At 42.7% G+C, this 16,871-nt stretch overlaps 1 protein-coding gene across 1 annotated transcript; it reads left to right on the top strand.

Annotated features, from left to right (window-relative positions):
• Positions 1–73: 73 nt before the first annotated feature.
• PSMA6 (proteasome 20S subunit alpha 6) lies at positions 74–9,046 on the top strand. Its single transcript, XM_082213910.1, has 7 exons — positions 74–283; positions 1,150–1,244; positions 1,846–1,927; positions 2,751–2,906; positions 5,577–5,755; positions 7,025–7,119; positions 8,841–9,046. The coding sequence occupies exons 1-7, from the start codon at positions 208–210 to the stop codon at positions 8,896–8,898; spliced, it is 741 nt and encodes a 246-aa protein (XP_082070036.1). The 5' UTR covers positions 74–207; the 3' UTR covers positions 8,899–9,046.
• Positions 9,047–16,871: the final 7,825 nt, after the last annotated feature.

Genomic DNA, 16,871 nt, shown 5'->3' with positions numbered 1-16,871 from the left:
TAGAGCAAAAGCGGACCGGAAGTGAGTGGGAGACTGCTCCGCTCCTGGCGGCAGCCTTGGCCGGCTGCGCCTGCGCGGGAACCTGTGACCCCGGAAGCACTCCCCGTCGCCTGAACTCCGGCTCCTGGAAGCTGCCCCTTGCATGCTGTGTCCGCAGACGGTTCCCCCCCATCGCCGCTACGACCACTTTTCCTCCTCCCGCTGACCATGTCCCGAGGCTCCAGCGCCGGCTTCGACCGGCATATCACGATCTTCTCCCCTGAGGGGCGTCTCTACCAAGTAGGTGAGTGTCTGGCAGGAACTGCCCCGTCACGGCCCGGGGCCCCGCCTCTCTCCGGCCCCATCGGAGGAAAGGGGCGAAATGAGGGGAGCAGCCGCCCGCTCCCGTGTATTGGGAAGAGGGAGCACGTGATGGACATGCGGGGCGCCTCTGCCTCTCCCGCAGCCGCTTGCAGAGGGAAAGTGCCAGGAATGCGGTAGTCATGGGTCTCCTCCGTGCAAGGTGCCTGGGCATCTTGTGAAAGAAGGGCAGGACCGCGCAGCGAAAAAGCTGTCTTTGTTTAAAAGCGAAACCGAAAGGAGTCTGCTGCAAAGGAGAATGCACCCCAGTGCTTACGGGGGGGGCATTATCGCTATCCTTTTCATGATGAAGTTGCACTTGCTGAATATTCCCCTCCCTTACCAACTATTGAAGTTTCAGCGCTCTTGATTTCTTTTGCATCAGATCACCCTGTTGATTTCACATTTACGATAACTGGGACAGGGACTGGAACGGGTTTCAGCTTAAAAAAAACAAAAGCAAACTCCCAAATGCTTTTGCAAAACTGAAGTGAAGAGAGTGTGTGAACCTTATGATTAGCAGTAGGACACTCCAGCACTGCAAAGTTAACTCAAGTATCCGGTAGTAGGGACAAAAACACATAACTGTGGAATGAGAGAGGTGTAAAACTATAGGAATTTGGTTGTGTCAAATGCTCTTTAGATCGAAATATGCAAAAAAACCCTAATGTATGCCCACAATGATTTCAAGCTGTGTAACACTAAAAGTACTACTGAAGATGAGTAATCAGAGTTTGCATTTGGGAGCTTCTATATATGCTACGTAGCATTGTTGTCAAATCTCCTGACTATGTTTAATGTACCATTTAGAGTATGCGTTTAAGGCCATAAACCAGGGTGGCCTTACATCAGTAGCTGTTCGTGGAAAGGACTGTGCAGTTATTGTCACACAGAAGAAAGTACCTGTAAGTAGCAGTATCCTGAGCATCTGATTCTTTTTTTATTATTATATGCTTGGATAATTTGCTTCCTTGTTGATCCTTAATAATTAACTCCTCTGCTGTTTATTCTTGTTACTTAAAAGTACCAGAATTCTCTGAAGCATGTAAGTAGGCTTATAAAGAATCAGACTTGGAATTCTTGGGAAAGCACACTTGGGTAAGACTACTCCCACTACAGAGTATCGCAGTCCAGAATGCACAGCCCCAAAGTGGGCACTGGGCATTGCTTTCTTAAATCTTTTGAATGGTGGTCAGATTGATCCTCGTGTCAATCAAAGCCTTATGAAGAGTTCAGCCCACCATAGAGTAACTCCGTCAACACTTCCCACTCCCACCCCAGTCTGGCTGTCACCAGCCAGGGTATTTAGGGGTGAAGAGAAAGAGAAGCTGGTTAGTTCCATTGCACCATCTTATTTTCATCTTAATAGTACTGGACAGTGATGTTGTTTGAAGGCAGTGTTAGTGACAATTCCACTTCTTAGTTCTTTTTGTTTTCTCAATGTGGAAACCTTCATTTGACTGAGTAGAATATTGTTTAAAGCTATTCTTTGGCTTTCTCCACTAGGACAAGCTGCTGGATTCTAGCACAGTGACTCACTTATTCAGAATAACTGAAAACATTGGCTGCGTAATGACAGGAATGACAGGTATAAAAATTACCCACATGGAGGGCGAATGGATGATGACGTACAATGTTGATATGGAGTCAAAACATAATACTTCTTGTTAATATCCAGTGAATTGTTATGAGCCAGTGGCATTTGATTTAGTACTGCCTCTGAAAGTAAGCAAGTCTTACCAATTTCTGAATGGGAAACTTTCTTGTAACCCTTTGCATATTGCACAGATATCCCTGGGAGGGGAGAGGGTGGTATAAATTATTTTATTAATCCAGTCTATGGGAGGTGTAGGAGAAATATTTCAAATTAGTTTTGTATTCAGATTTTAAGTACAGTCATACCTTGGTTCTTGAACGGAATCCGTTCTGGAAATCCGTTTGACTTTTGAAAACCAAAGCACGGCTTCCGATTGGCTGCAGGAGCTTCCTGCACTCAATCGGAAGCTGCGTCGGACATTTGGGTTCCAAAGAACATTTGCAAATCGGAACACTCACTTCTGGGTTTGCAGTGTCCGGAAGCCAAAATGTTCGAGTCACAATGTTCGAGTTCGAGCGAACCAAGGTACGACTGTACAAGCAACTCACAATTACATGGGAGTTATGTTCCAAGGCACCACATGTTTAAGTGAAATCACATATATTTGAAACACCATTGAAAAAAAGCCTACAAATACCCAATTCTGCCTCTTTTTGTAATGTTTTGGGGTCACTCCGGGTTTGGCGTGATGTGTATGTGCACTGTAGCGCCCATATTGAACACGTGTAAATGGGGAGTTGCCTATAGCTTTTTTCTTGAAAATACATTGACTACATGAAGCATGGGAATGATTTCAGTTCTTTCTTTATTTCAGCTGACAGTAGGTCCCAGGTGCAGAGAGCCCGCTATGAGGCTGCAAACTGGAAGTATAAGTATGGCTATGACATTCCAGTGGACATGCTGTGTAAAAGGATTGCAGACATTTCTCAGGTCTACACACAAAATGCTGAAATGAGGCCTCTTGGTTGCTGTAAGTATATAAATATAAACTGAAAGTAACATTTCAGAACTTTTGGGATGCTAAGGCTGAAATATTGTGCACATGGACATCAGTGGGATACTGCTCAGAAGATGCTGCTTCTGCACGGAGCAAAGTGTAATTCAACCCCATTGTGGTTCTCTGTGGTTCTCATGAATTTCTTTCATGATGGTATTTGAAGGCAACCTGGAAACCTTAAACCTCACAGGAAACCTCACAGGAAAATCCTGATCCCTTTGCCCAGGAGCAGTGTCTTCATCTCACCTACAATCTCATCCCACTGAAGAAGGGAGACAGTTTCTCAAACAGATACTCGTGCTTTGTATCTCTGAGGAAAATGGAACCAGGGTCATTCCAATTTGACACTGGTTAGCTGCCTGTAAATTGCACAAAAACACAGATAAGATTACAAAGGCAATAATTTAATCTTCTGAAGCTGAGTTAGAACAGAAGGTACAAGCCACTTGTGTTTTTGCTCTAGATTTTGGGACCTACCAACTAGCATTATCTTAGTCTTCCCTTTATTCAGATTTGCCTTGAGATTATTAGGTTATGCAACAGATTTGCTAATGTCTTGTGCCAATACTACATATTCTACACAACCTTCTAGTTGTGACCGATACATATGTATTTGAAAAGCATCAAATGAAATCGATTTTAAGTATTTGAGCATTTTTTAAAAACACTGTATTCAACTTAGATCTTATGCTTGGAAGTACTTTCAGGGTGACCTGTTTACTGAGAAACTGATTTAATTGAAGTACCTGCTCTTAAAGAATCTGGTTTCAAGTAATATTGTTGCAAGACACACTGAAAGGAAGTTACTTCCATGTAATGCAGTTACATTTTTCTCAGTCTCTACTTTTGAATAATACTGGATTGCAATGCAATGCAATCCTGGAGAAGAGTGACTAGTGGGGTGCCACAGGGTTCTGTCTTGGGCCCGATCTTATTCAACATCTTTATCAACGACTTGGATGATGGACTCAAGGGCATCCTGATCAAATTTGCAGATGACATCAAACTGGGAGGGGTGGCTAACACCCCAGAGGACAGGATCACACTTCAAAACAACCTTGACAGATTAGAGAACTGGGCCCAAACAAACAAGATGAACTTTAACAGGGAGAAATGTAAAGTATTGCACTTGGGCAAAAAAATGAGAGGCACAAATACAAGATGGGTGACACCTGGCTTGAGAGCAGTACATGTGAAAAGGATCTAGGAGTCTTGGTTGACCACAAACCTGACATGAGCCAACAGTGTGACGCGGCAGCTAAAAAAGCCAATGCAATTCTGGGCTGCATCAATAGGAGTATAGCAAGGGAAGTAATAGTGCCACTGTATTCTGCTCTGGTCAGACCTCACCTGGAGTACTGTGTCCAGTTCTGGGCACCACAGTTCAAGAAGGACACTGACAAACTGGAACGTGTCCAGAGGAGGGCAACCAAAATGGTCAAAGGCCTAGAAACGATGCCTTATGAGGAACGGCTAAGGGAGCTGGGCATATTTAGCCTGGAGAAGAGGAGGTTAAGGGGTGATCTGATAGCTTCTTAAAACATGCTCTGGTTCAAAAGTTTATCTCCACACAGCCTTAAATCCACAGCTTAAGTCCTTAAAACGACATTTCTGACTTGTGGGTGGGGGGGATTCTTGTTTAATCACATAAAGGAAAGTTTTTCCCCCTCTCCCCCGTCAGTCCCTTTGCCATACCGAGTCTTGGCGTATCTTCTCATTATCTATACTTGTTCCTCCGACTCGTCTTGTTTTATCAGAGATCTCTTCTGTTAGCAGTCTTTACTCCCCCTTCTTCCTTGAAATATGTGCATTAGCTTCATCCAAATTGTTTCTTTTGAAGTTCTTGCAGCTAGTGGCGCGGATCAAAGACAGCGTCCAGGAGTGCCGAAATCCCACAGGAGGGCATTGTGCCTAGTGCCCCCATCCCCACAAATTCTGGGGTGGTATAGGGCAAAGCAGGCAAGGGCAGTCCCCCACCATAATCCTGGGGGGGTAGGGAGGCTATTTACTCCCATCACAGCCTCCAATTTACCTCGTGTGGGTCGGAGAGATGTTATTGTCAGCCATCTTCTGATGCGCCCCTAGTGGTCCCTCAAAAACTAGTCTCCATCTACCTCCATTCTACCTCCCGACACCATTTCTGAAGGGAAAACTATCAGGGAACATGCCAACTTGGAAGCACCGCCACTCAACATCCCCCCCCCCCCCAGCATGTCTTTCCTGCAAAGAGGCTGAAAAGCCTGTACTATTAGTTACTGCTTGAAGGTGCCCCAAACCCTTAACAGGAGCAGTAATGAACCTTCCCCCTGTCCACTTTTGCTGCTCTGGAGCCTCCTTTTCTGAGGTGCTTTGACCATGCAGTTGCCAAACACCCCCCAGACTTCATCCGAACTCTGAAGCTCAGAGGTTCGTGAAAATCATCAAGCAACTGTCTGGACAATTCTCCACCTGCCTCTGAGCTTTGGAGCTGGGATTAAGGCATCACACTTGCCAGAGATCTTGTTGCACACTGCCCATGGCAAGTGGAATGCTGCATGTTTTGCGTGTTAGAGTAATAAGAGATTGACTAGGATAGAATGAAGCCATTGAATGAGAAAGGAGAATTCCACTCATTTTAAAAAACAAACATTTTTTCCCCCAAAGGCATGATTTTGATTGGCATTGATGAAGAAAACAATCCTCAGGTATACAAGTGTGATCCAGCAGGATACTACTGTGGGTTTAAGGCTACAGCTGCAGGAGTCAAACAGACAGAATCAACTAGCTTTCTTGAAAAGAAAGTGAAGAAAAAATTGGACTGGACATTTGAACAGACCGTGGAGGTAAGTCAAATGTACATCAAATTTTGTTTGGCATCAAAGAGGTGGACAGTCCTTATTTGAATTTGATGGGGTACAGTGACATACATTCCCCCTCTAGTTCTTCCATGTGGTTATTGTCAAAATGTCTGAGTTATTGTCAAAACATTTGCTTAACCTTTCACAAGTCTGCTCTGCAAAAGCCAAAAAATCCCATCCCATCCCCAGTTGCCTGTTTAATTTCATGCCTTAAGTTGCTGGTACTTTTAATTTTAGTTGTGGCACCGGGGAGCAGAGGACAGTTGAAATCACTGGCCGAAAAGTACTTGTCCTACTAAGTGGGGTGCCCACTGATAAAGGCCTAATTTTTATTGCACATTCCTAGGTATTCACTTTCTGTAACAATGCCTGTGTAGTTGGCTTATTGGGTAGGTAGTAATGCTAAACCAGTGTCCTAGTCTAGAAGTTTGTGGTTTCTGCTTTGCAACCTATTCATAAAGTCATAATAGTAAGAACATATATATGAAGCTGCCTCAAACAGAATGAAACCATTGATCCATCTAGTTTAGTACTGTCTTCATTGACTGGCAGCATTTCTTTCAGGCGGGCCATTCTGTCTGCAGAATCTTCTAAAATCCTTTTGGGGTGGGGTGGGGTAGGGAAGAGGGAATGGGGAAAGCTTTCCCCACATTTTCAGTGTGTCTCCCCCTCCCACTATTCCTCGTTCTCACATCTCTGCATTAGCATAACAGTTGTTGCATGTGTGTATTGAGCAATAGACTGGTGGGGCTGATACTCAGTGACATGACATTTTTAAAGAATTTTGTGCTTCAGATGCCCAATTCTTTCTAGACTGATCTTGCCTTCGTCAAACACTTCGTCAAAACACTTTGACAACATTATATTAGCAACATGCAACCTTCAAATAGTTTGACTTCACCCCACAAAAGCTCGCTCCTTTCCTCAACTAAAATGGGAAAGTAATAATTTTAATAAAGTTGCTGTACGCTGCAGTGTCGGACTTTTAGCTTTGTACGTTGCTAGAAACAGAGCTGTCTTAACAAAACCCAACTGCAAGGAATGACTGCTGGTATAGTCATCTTCACAGCTCTTCAACAGAGAAGTTTAAAGTGCTAGAACTCTGCAGCATTTGAAATATTCTTAATTCAGCTTTGCATGAAGAGGGCATAAATTTAACAGAAGTGAAAGATAAGTTTTGAATGTCAAAGTAGTATTTTTAGTTTTGATTTTATATGCTGTGTTTCTGATGTCTCCTATATATTTCAATTCTAGACAGCAATAACCTGCCTCTCTACTGTTTTGTCCATTGACTTCAAACCTTCTGAAATAGAAGTAGGAGTTGTCACACTTGATAATCCTAAATTCAGGTAAAGAGTGAATGCAGAACTTTCCCTTTTTGCTTATGCACAACTAAATTTCATTCTTCTTCTTAATGAGATAGTTTAGGTGTGACCTCAGGGTTCCATCCAGTGTGGTCATCCTGTTGGCACAAGGGCTACTGCTTGCACAATGGATGTTTCACTGCACCCTCTCTCCCATGCACCTCCCAAATCTGTTTTGGTGGTTTTCCCAACCTTCCAGAACAGATTGGGGGGACTGGAAGAGGAGAGGGAGGGGAAGTCCTCTTGTGCAGGCAGAAGTGCTTGCGCATATAGGATGACTTCCTTGAATAAACCCTCATCCCTTACACTGGAGTTCTAGAGCATTTCATTTTACTGTATACGATTGCATGGATAAGTACACGTGCCTGTAACTGCTATTTGGGATGTGGCCAGGTACTTGAAGAACTGCTGTGTTCCTTGCATATTTCACTTCCTAGGGTATGCATTGTTTACACACGCTGCTAAATTCACCCACTGGCTCAGAACTGGAGTATAACAGGGTTTAAAGAGCCAGTGTGGTATAGTGGTTAAGAGCAGTGGACTCGTAATCTAGGGAACCGGGTTCGCGTCTCTGCTCCTCCACATGCAGCTGCTGGGTGACCTTGGGCCAGTCACACTTCTCTGAAGTCTCTCAGCCCCACTCACCTCACAGAGTGTTTGTTGTGGGGGAGGAAGGGAAGGGAAAGGAGAATGTTAGCTGCTTTGAGACTCCTTCGGGTAGTGATAAAGCGGGATATCAAATCCAAACTCTTCTTCTTAAAGAGATTATTAGCATCCCTGAATTAGCAGTGGGAGATTGCCAAGAGAAAAGTGTTGCAATGCCATCATCATGAGTGGTAACAATATAAGGGCATCTGTCGAGAGAATCTGCAGCCTTGAACCAGGCATAGCATGGTGCTCCATTAACAGAAACACCAGCACTTCCCCGTTTTAATTTATTATCTTGGTACACAGAGCTGACTCCTTACTGTTAACACTATCTTGGTGTATTGAACACTATTCATTAAGAGCAGGCATCCCCAACCTGCGGCCCTCCAGTTGTTTTGGCCTACAACTCCCATGATCCCTAGCCAACAGGACCAGTGGTCAGGGATGATGGGAATTGTAGTCCAGAACATCTGGAGGGCCGAAGGTTGCGAATACCTGACTTAAGAGCAAGAAAAAAGCGGCTCATTAGTGCTTTGAAGGGTGGCAGTTTTCACAGCTTAGTAGATGGCCATAATTTGTGGCTGCCACTGGCCTTGCTTCTCTCCTGTCTTGGGGAAGAGCAGGATCTCAGTAGAAATCCCACTGGGCTTCAGAGATGCTTGGAAGTAGCAAGCCTCCTGCTTCATAGCACTATGAAGCCCAGTGCAGTTGCAGGCATAAGCTGCTGTCCTTCTCCCAGACTTGGGAGATTGGTAAGGGGGCTCATCCTAGTGATTGTGCTAGGCTTCAGGAAAGCTTGGCTGCTGCTGTTTCCAAAACTCCTGTGAAGTAAACCACAAAGCTAGAGACTAAACCAAAAGAAACAAAATAAGTAAAACCTCAGAGGTACCAGAAAACGGTTTTATAAAATGTGCATGTTTTGATGAAGGCCCTCAAGAGCACAAAAATAGATTTCTTGTTATGAAAACATTTCTCAACTGAATCTTCTAATTATGTATTTAATAGTGCTATTTGAGGCGCAAAATTAATAGCTTCCATTGTTTTCACTCCTCTTTTAGGATCCTTACAGAAGCAGAGATTGATACACACCTTGTCGCTTTAGCAGAGAGAGATTAGCTCTATTTAGAATTCCTAATTCTGTGACTTCGGGCCAGAATGTCTGGTGAAAACCAACTTGTTAATGGCTCTGGATTATGGGCTGAAAATGGAATGCTCACTATCTGATGTATTTTACTCTGTACGAATAAAATGGTGGTTTTGGAAAGCTTTGTCATTTCTTCATTGCTCAACAATTAACCTTCTTACATCAGTTGCTGTGTTTAGATTTACAGTGTTTTATAGCTATGAGCAGTTCCACAGTAACCACAAGTAACAGCTTTGAGAAAGTACTTTCAGAGATAACTGGGAGTGAATGTACTATGTTTAAACGTGCCTGCTGCAGAGTAATGGCTTCTCTACTGTTGGACATTAGGCAGGAAAGCTTGTAACTTTTCCAGAGCTAGCAATAAAGAACTCAAAAGAACAATTCTATCTCTGTCTACAGTGGTACCTTGGGTTAAGTACTTAATTCGTCCGTTCTTAACCTGAAACTGTTCTTAACCTGAAGCACCACTTTAGCTAATGTGGTCTCCCGCTGCTGCTGCTGCGCCGCTGGAGCACGATTTCTGTTCTCATCCTGAAGCAAAGTTCTTAACCCGAGGTACTATTTCTGGGTTAGCAGAGTCTGTAACCTGAAGCATATGTAACCCGATACCACTGTACTCAGAAATAAGCCTCACTGAGTTAAGGTGTTTTGTTTTGTTTTGCTTTTTTAATTTTAAATGTTAAAATCTTCCAAATAAGAGTGACATGCAAAATATAATAATAAAAATGTGAACCTTTATGTATAGTAAGCGTTCAATAAACCCATATTTGGTTGTATTAAAATCTGAATTAAGAGATAAGGTTCTGAGTTTTTCACAGAATCATCAAAGTAATTAACAGGTTCTTCCTTGAGGAAGAATGAATGTATAGTACTATATTTTACTGGTTTGCATTTTATTTGTGAGTTTCCACTGCTATCTTGCATTTCCAAACGAAAATCCTTAGAAAATTGTTCCATCCTGGTACAAGTCTGTAACTGGAGATATTTACTCAAGGCAATTTACTCAAGGCAAAATAGGCTGCAGTAAATCTTTTCTATTACAATTTTAGGACTGCAGTGAACTACAAAAAAAGGTTTCACACCACACCTTCACCCCTAAACTGTCTTCATTCTTTTTTTAACCATGTAGCTTTAGGAAGTTCTGTATAATGTGAGAATCGCCACATTACAATATTTGGTCCTATTAAAGGATTTAATTTGCTGACCCTGTCAAGTTTCACTGACGTGAACCTTCACAGCTACCAGTTTTTATTACCATTTTACGGCAAGCCTTCTTTTCAAAGCCACTTAATGCAAATCTGTCAGGGTGTGGTTGCTTTTGAATCTTTTAGAAATGTATGATATGAACTATGTTGACTGACAGGAAACCAAACAGACGCTACAGTTTTATACTTCACTAAAAACATGTATATAAGTCTAAACTGCTATAAAGCTAATAAGTTCTTGGTGTTTCAGATGCGTGGCATGAATTTGGTTTCAGAATATACAAAAGCAAGTTCTGTAGCACCTTAAAAGCTGAACAAATCTCACAAGTGTTAAAACTTTCCAGTTACCAATATGTAACCTTATTTGATTACTGTTAATAAGGCAAATATGACAACTTCAAATGCATAACATGTATGAATCACAAATGGAACTATCTTATAACCACAAGAGGCTTAACTCAGAATAACCCTGTAGTTTATTCATACCTTTATTCCAAACGGACCCAAATAATTAAAACCATAATTTCCCCTTGTTTATTTTGTCAAGTGACTTAAGTTTTGCCATATCAGTACTGTTTTCCATGTTTTCTTTAGTCATTCAATAGATTTCCCCCCCACACACAGTTTTTGCTTTAATTGCTTTCCAATTCTCTTTAGCTGGACCAGGTGGCCCCCATCTTTGTTATCGCAGCTGCTATTTCGTAACAAAAAGCAGTTTTTAAGGAAGTCCACCATTTTTATGAACAGCACAGTTCTCAAGTTTACTTGTGTGTTAAAAAACCTATAAATCATGTTAATAAGTGAGTCTTTAAATTAGTGGATGGCGCAATCCTACTTTGAAGTAAGTATATTGATTGCTAAGGGGCTTACTCTCAAAAGAATAGGTTTGCAGTTAAAGTATCACTGTCCCGGCCAGTTTATCTGCGATATACCCAAGGATACTGTTCAAACCTAAAACAGTAACTTCATTGTTGTTTGGTCGTTAAGTCATGTCTGACTCTTTGTGACCTCCATGGACCAGAGCACGCCAGGCACTCCTGTCTTCCACTGCCTCCCGCAGCTTGGTCAAACTCATGCTGGTAGCTTCAAGAACACTATCCAACCTTCTCGTCCTCTGTCGTCCCCTTCTCCTTGTGCCCTCCATCTTTCCCAACATCAGGGTCTTTTCCAGGGAGTCTTCTCTTCTCATGATGTGGCCAAGGTATTGGAGCCTCAGCTTCAGGATCTGTCCTTCCAGTGAGCCCTCAGGGCTGAAAACAGTAATTTAAGTATATGCAATTTTACCAAAGCTAATCACCCCATCCTTGTTTTTTGTTTTTCCCAGTTAATATTGCTTTCTTTTAGTACTAGGATAGGTAGCAACCACAATTTTTTTTTCTACGCTGGCTTTTCCCAAGTGTATTTCGTTAAATCTCTTAACTTCTACAGTCCTGTTACACGTTATCCCAGCAGCAATTTATTTCTAAACTGCATTCAGAACATGGAACAACTGGCCTGTTATCCAGGTATTCATTTCCACTCCTTTTTCCTTCTTCCTCCACTTCTTAATCTCTTCTGCTATTGTAACAGCTTGAGGCGATTGTGAGCTACACTGTTACCTGTGTATCAAGAGATGCTGAAGTAGAAATAACTCTTCGTCTTAAGTGACCAGTGCACAGTTCTAGTATTCAATGAGCAATACAAAAACCTGAAATATGAAGTGTATTGCTCAGCATTATCGGGGCTTCTTCACACACTTGTTTAATGTGAACAGTACTGTAAGCTTCCTGTATCTCCACTAATTCTCTGTTCTCCAAATGACGTTCAGTAAATCACCCTTTGTTTGACACCTATATAGAATTCACAAGTGGCAATTAAATGTTGCTGTCCAACCAGTTTATCTAGTGTCTAGCTTGGTGTGTGTATAAAATGATGAAAGCTGCTCATTTTGCTGATCTTAGCCTTCATAATTCTGCTCAGAACAGTTTGCTTTTGGAGAGAACTCAAAATAATTTTAAAAAAAAATAATCCTAGGAGTCAAAGAGCAGCATTAACCAGTCTGGAAGAATGTTTTCCATTAAAAATCCAGTGTATATGAAACTCAGCCTAGTTTTGCAATTCTTTGCCTACTTATCGAGCGGCAATAACCCATGGTTAAATGTTGCATTTCTGATAAGAGCCTGGAGGGAATTCCCACGTTCACTTTGTTTAAGCATTCCTGTCCTAATCATGAGCTTTGGGCATAAAGTCTGCAGTTAGGCTAGAACACACAGGTTTAGCCTGTTTAGAAGGAAGCAACATCCTTGATTTGAAACTTAGCTCAGTTTTGCAAGTAGCACAAGTCGGTTTTTATTCATTAAAGTACTTTGTGCAACAGTGATGGGGGGGCATACTATCCCTAAGTAATAATTTTCTCTTGCAGCATAAAGGGAGCCTAGTTGGGTTTTAGGGCCCCATAAAGGTAAAGGTAAAGGTACCCCTGCCCGTACGGGCCAGTCTTGACAGACTCTGGGGTTGTGCGCCCATCTCACTCAAGAGGCCAGGGGCCAGCGCTGTCCGGAGACACTTCCGGGTCACGTGGCCAGCGTGACATCGCTGCTCTGGCGAGCCTGCACCAGCGCAGCACACGGAAACGCCGTTTAGGGCCCCATAGTGTGCTATAATTCATTCTACAGTATATGTGAAAATACAGGGTTTTATCCAACAAAGTCCATTAGTGAAAGGCCTTCCACATGCACAACAGGACTTCCTCGCCCTCCATGTCCCCACAAAACATAGCTTTCAACTTTAACCTTTTCTTGCGAGGAATCCTATTCGGAAAAAGGGAATTTCCATTTTAAAAAAAGGGAAACGTTGACAGCTATGCCACAAACCTGTTCTGGGTTCCCCCATAACCTTCTGGAGCAGATGTTGGAGTTGTGGGGGGCAAGCAAGAAAATAAAGGGGAGTCCTGCTGTTACATGTGGAATTCCATGCACTGATGGGATAGCTTCATTAGAAACAACTCGTAGCTACTGTCATACCTTTTAAAATTCTGTTGCAATGCTGTGGGATCGTAAACACATTCATTAACCTAATATGTTTTATGAATGTACTAGTTGTGCATACTTAAATCTTCATGCCAGTATAAAAAGACCACTCTTGTTTTCTCCAGCCTTAAATGGAGCTGAGTTCTGCCTGTGCTGCAATAAACTGCTGCATCTCATATTTCGTACACCCACACTGTAGCCTCTGTTTGGACAAAAGGAAACCAAATTTTAATCAAGCAATCAAAGCCAACTTATAAACAAGACACTTCTGCCAGCTTTCACTTTACATCCAGGCTCTTAGCACATCTGGGGAAGACACAGGCCTTTCTTACTGTTCTTGACTCGATGACAGCAGTGTCCACAACTGTAATGGAAATGACAAATAATATTTGTCTCTTGTTCCGTTCTCTCATCTCTGCCATGATTTAAGGCAAGGGATGGGGAACATGCGTCATGTTGTTAGACTACAGCTCCTATTATCGCTCACCATTGCTCCTGTTGGCTGGAGTTGATGGAATCCAAAGAGCCACAAGTTCCCAAAATTGAACAGATAATTTACTATGGCTTAGCAAGAAGCTTGAGGAAAGGCTGTGGGCAGTAAAAGCCAACATGGTGCCCACCAAATGTTGGATTCCAACTCCCATCAGCCCCAGCCAGCATGGCCCATAGTCAGGGAGGATGGGAGTTCTAGTCTTACACAACATCTGGAGGGTACCATGTTAGTTACCCCATGCAGTGGACAGGTGTGAAGCAACTACTAAACAATGAATCAACATTTGCACTCTCATCTCTACAAATACTGGACTGGAAATCCCCAGTCATGCCAAAATCCTCCATTTTCTGGGTTATCCTAGGATGGTGGTACAGTGAGAGAATCCCAGGTGTGTGACCATGACCTACTGCCCACAGAATAACCTGCCCAGACAAATTCAAATTTGGCTGCATTTGTATTTCCCTCCATTAATTAATTTATAGTACTTATAGCCCACTTTTCATTTAATCCCAGAACAGGGAACAAATAAACAGAGAAAAACAGCAGCATAAAAATACCACAAAATTATTCTAGTTAGGCCCCAAGGCCAACAAATTAACAATTCTCTCATAAGGCAACCAAAACTAAAATGACAAAAATCAAAATGTCCAATTTAATCAAAAACCTAAATAGAAAAGAACCACAAGTCTTTCAGACAGATTTAGCACCCAATGGTCCTAGCAACACTTCCCACCTGTTTTTCCCCACTTAGGACAGTCCACTCCTCCTCTGTCTCTCACTTAAAGAGGGCCCCACTCTGTGGTTTCTGAGCAACTGAACAGCTTTCACCACCACCACCCACTTTCCAACCCATTCAAGCTGTAACCCCGGAGTGATATGAATGGTTGCCTACAAATGTCCAAAGCAAGAAAAACCTCTTCCCTTGTCCACAGAAGCAACAGGGCAAAACACAGAAACACACAAAAGAGAGGATAGCAATAAGCCACATCTGGTGTTTCTCTTTCCCCTTCCTCACTTCTTGAGGAAACTCATATGTCTGAAGGTCAGTAAGGCTGCTAGGGAGGGATGTTGAGGTGGATTGGCTGACATTTCCCACCTTGCCGCTCCTTACCAGTCAGGACAAACATTGAGTAATCCTCAATGAGCACTTGTTACGCCCCAGTTTGTTTTTCAGGAATGTTGTGGGCCAAGCTGGAATGTTCCTTGGTACCTGGCCTGCAGTGCAAGAAAGAGTAAGCTGCCTTTCTCAGGATTGACATTAAGGACAGGCATATTTGGGGATCTGCCAAGAGCCCATTGCTTCTCCTCTCTCTCAGAAGATGGTAACTCTCCTTCCTTGGAGGTTTTTAAGCAGAGGATGGATGGCCATCTGTGATGGATGTTTTAGCTGAGATTCCTGTATTGCAGGGGGTTGGACTAGGGTCCTTTCTAACTCTACAATTCTGTGATTCTATGAACTTCAAGAGGTCTTGTGGGCTGCATAAAATGAAAGCAGAGATGCAGGTTGCTTCCTTGGGCTTGACATCAGCCAAGTTACCTCCAGCATTTTGTGGAGGGGATTCAATCACATATCAGAAATTTAGGTTCCACAATTAAAATATGACTCTGATTAAGCACTATACAAGTGGGAAAACAAACAAACAAAAACAGTAGATTTAAGTGCTCTGCCATCCTGGCACAACACTTTCACTTTTAAAAAAAGCAGACACAAAACAAAAACAGACCTTTTTCAGTGAAGAAAGCGTTAGGAAAATGCATTAAAAAGTGTGGAATAAATTCATAAAGACCCCGCCATGAGCAAATAAGGAAGAATGCAGAGTGAATGCTCACTGTTGTACAACTTGCTTGCCTGGCAAGCAAATAAGAATGAAGGCTCAATAAAGAGCAGATATATTATAACATCCACATTAAGTTCTGTGCTAGCATATCAGAACAATTGCTCCATAATAAGCAGATCATCTAGAGGAGCTCCCAGTCTATTACAGAGATTGGCATCAACCTGTCTCTTGCAGAGGCAGATTTTCAGCTGTACCCTCCTATAGGGGAGAGGCTACAGGATGAGGGTTTGACCCATACCATCTATTGATGTGAGCCACTCCTTCACAGGGTTATTCAACAGTCAGACTTGGTGGTACATACTGTCAGCAGTTCTGCGAACAGCAACAACTGACTGGTACCTAACTTCTTTATGCCACATCATCAAAAGCACTCAATAAACTTCAGACCTGTTTTACACTCAGCTCTTTTTACCTGTGTCAGCAAAATCCTATGTGTTAACAACTCAGAAATGTCTTTAGATCAGTGGGACTTTCCCCCATGGGTGACCCATTTTGTCCATCTAGTTTGAAATCAAGCCTTGCAGGCAAAGTTACCGTGCTTTGCAAGCCCCACAAAGCTGGTCATAGCGGCTTATGAGGTGCATTGCACAGGGTTATGCAAGATTCAACCATCACTGTGTCTTTTACCTGTTCCATCGCTAAAGTCTTGTGTCTTGTTTAGTTGGTGTTAGTTACGGCAGTGGTTATACTTCATATCTGTATATATCTGTATCTGAAAAGCCTACAAGCCAGAACTTATTTTTCTGAACTCCACCCAGAGCTGTTTACCGAGCCTATTCTACAACTGTGAAAGATTTAGACCCTGCTCTGCTTCCGTGTGGTGACTGGTACTGTGAGCAAGAGCCAACCTCCCATTGCATACGTATCTTATATCAGTTTCCCAACAAAATGTGACATCAGGTATAGGGTAGGTGGGCACCAAAATGGCCTCATGGGCCAAATTAGGCCTGATTAGGTCCATGAGGTGACAGTTCCCCACCACTGCAATAGATCACAAGGCATTCTAAGGTAGCCTTCAAAATGGCATACTTCTGAAGTCTTTTGTCATTCCCCTTGTTTTATTTCCTTAATAGTGTTTTATTTATTCCTTCATGAGTTACAACTCAACTGCTGTATAGTACTGTGCCCAGTTCTGGGTCCTGCATTTCAAAGAAGGATGTAAACAAAATGGTTGCTGTCCTCTGAACCTCTTCTGAAGACCGTCAGGAGACTAGAAAAGAAGCCTTGGGACAAACCACCCACAACTCCCGCCTGTGTTGCAAGCCTTCCATTACTTTAGTTCTAGTTCTTCTGTTAGGACCAGTTCTGATGCAACTGTTTGGAATAATTTCCACAGAAATGCATACCTGGAAAAAGGGCTCAGTGAAGTAGGTCATCACACAGTTTGCCTCATTAGCTGGC

This window comes from Podarcis vaucheri (assembly GCF_965113315.1).
Source record: "Podarcis vaucheri genome assembly, chromosome: 1".
NCBI lineage: Eukaryota > Metazoa > Chordata > Lepidosauria > Squamata > Lacertidae > Podarcis > Podarcis vaucheri.
Note: the sequence above shows the minus strand (reverse complement) of the source record. Positions and strands in the feature narration are given on the sequence as shown.

Bases quoted from the DNA above. Each gene is read 5' to 3' on its own strand.
- PSMA6 (XM_082213910.1), top strand. From the start codon at position 208: ATGTCCCGAGGCTCCAGCGCCGGCTTCGACCGGCATATCACGATCTTC. The intron at 1,245-1,845 runs GTAAGTAGCAGT...TTTCTCCACTAG, and splicing joins TCACACAGAAGAAAGTACCT to GACAAGCTGCTGGATTCTAG. The intron at 5,756-7,024 runs GTAAGTCAAATG...TTTCAATTCTAG, and splicing joins CATTTGAACAGACCGTGGAG to ACAGCAATAACCTGCCTCTC.